Source organism: Triticum aestivum, chromosome 2B (genome assembly GCF_018294505.1).
Source record: "Triticum aestivum cultivar Chinese Spring chromosome 2B, IWGSC CS RefSeq v2.1, whole genome shotgun sequence".
NCBI classification, from domain to species: Eukaryota; Viridiplantae; Streptophyta; class Magnoliopsida; order Poales; family Poaceae; genus Triticum; species Triticum aestivum.
The window spans coordinates 784,336,520-784,337,881 of record NC_057798.1 but is presented as its reverse complement, the minus strand read 5'-3'; the positions used below and the strand labels follow the sequence as shown (position 1 = coordinate 784,337,881).

General features: G+C 59.6%; 1 protein-coding gene across 1 annotated transcript; it reads right to left on the bottom strand.

Annotated features, from left to right (window-relative positions):
• Nucleotides 1-321: 321 nt before the first annotated feature.
• LOC123039658 (putative inactive receptor-like protein kinase At1g64210) lies at nucleotides 322-1,125 on the bottom strand. Its single transcript, XM_044462723.1, has one exon. It carries the CDS (start codon nucleotides 1,123-1,125, stop codon nucleotides 322-324), a length of 804 nt encoding a protein of 267 aa, XP_044318658.1.
• Nucleotides 1,126-1,362: the final 237 nt, after the last annotated feature.

Here is a 1,362-nt window from a genome sequence, read left to right as displayed (position 1 = left end):
CATGATTGTAAACCCAACGACCAGAGTTCGATCCACGTCGGGGACGAATTTCTGGAATTCTCATGAGGGATGCTTCTTCTATATCAATAAACCGTGGGTGCTAGTGCCCATGGAGTTTCATTTTAAGGACGTGGGCATAGCCCAGTGGTTGGGGGCGCATGATTGTAAACCCAACGACCAGAGTTCGATCCACGTCTGGAATTCTCATGAGGGATGCTTCTTCTATATCAATAAACCGTGGGTGCTAGTGCCCATGGAGTTTCATTTTTTTTTAATTAATCACACCGCAACAAACACATCATAAAAATCACATCAGATGAATCACAATGTCTTCCTTGATTTGCTTTCCTCAGAGGGACAGGCGGGAAACACAGGCTCGCCGCACATGCCAGGGGCGTTGCCCGCGAAGCTGTCGCCGCGGAAGTGTCCGGTGCTCTTGGGGATAGGTCCGGTGAGGTTGTTGTTGGACACATTGAAGCTCTCGAACTTGGCGAGGTCGAAATCAGGAATGGTGCCTTGGAAGTGGTTGTCGTTGGCGTTGAACCTTATGAGGCCGTGAAGGTGGCTGAGTCCGGCGGGGATCTCGCCGGAGAAGTCGTTGCTGGAGACGTCGAGCGCGTGGAGCTTCCCGAGGTTGCCGAGGGAGCTCGGCAGGGCGCCGGAGAGCCAGTTGCGGTCGACGTAGAGGTGGGTGAGTTCCGAGCAGGCCGAGACGCCCGCGGGGAGGCCGCCGCGCAGCGTGTTGTTCTGCAGGCTCACCACGCGGAGCGCCGGCGCGGCGCAGAGCAGCTCCGCGTCGATGGTGCCGTTGAGGCCGAGGGACTGGAGATCGATAGCCTTGATCTTGCCGGCGTCACTCGCGCCGTTTTCGAAGCACTTGACGGACTCTCCCCACTTCGAGGCGCTGCCGTCGTGGCCGCCGCTGCCGTCGCAGGGGTCGGTCGACGCGTCCCAGCCGAGCTCCCGCGCCTTCGCGTGGCCGCTCACGCTGCCGCCGGCGAGCGTGGCGAGGAACTCGACGAGGGAGTCCAGCACGTCCTCATCCTCCTTACCTCGAACCCCACACGAGCAGCACACCAGTAAGGCCACTGTGCCGGCAGCGGCCACGGCGAGGATTCTCCCCATGATATGTGATGATCGAGCACAGCCCGCTGAACCCCGGTGTGCTGAACTGAGAGCTCTGATTTCCTGACGTGAATTAAGGGGCCCGGGATATGGCTGCATGCATGCCGCTGGCTGGCACTCGCGGGTCCTTGCAATTGCAAGTGGACAAGAACGGCGAAGTTTACAAAGGCCTTTGGCGCGTGTGCTGTGGCCATGGTAACAAGGTGGGGCGTCTCCACACCCGCGTCTGCCGGCCGG

Excerpts from the sequence above, each read along its gene's own strand:
- LOC123039658 (XM_044462723.1), bottom strand. The coding sequence starts at position 1,125 with ATGGGGAGAATCCTCGCCGTGGCCGCTGCCGGCACAGTGGCCTTACTG.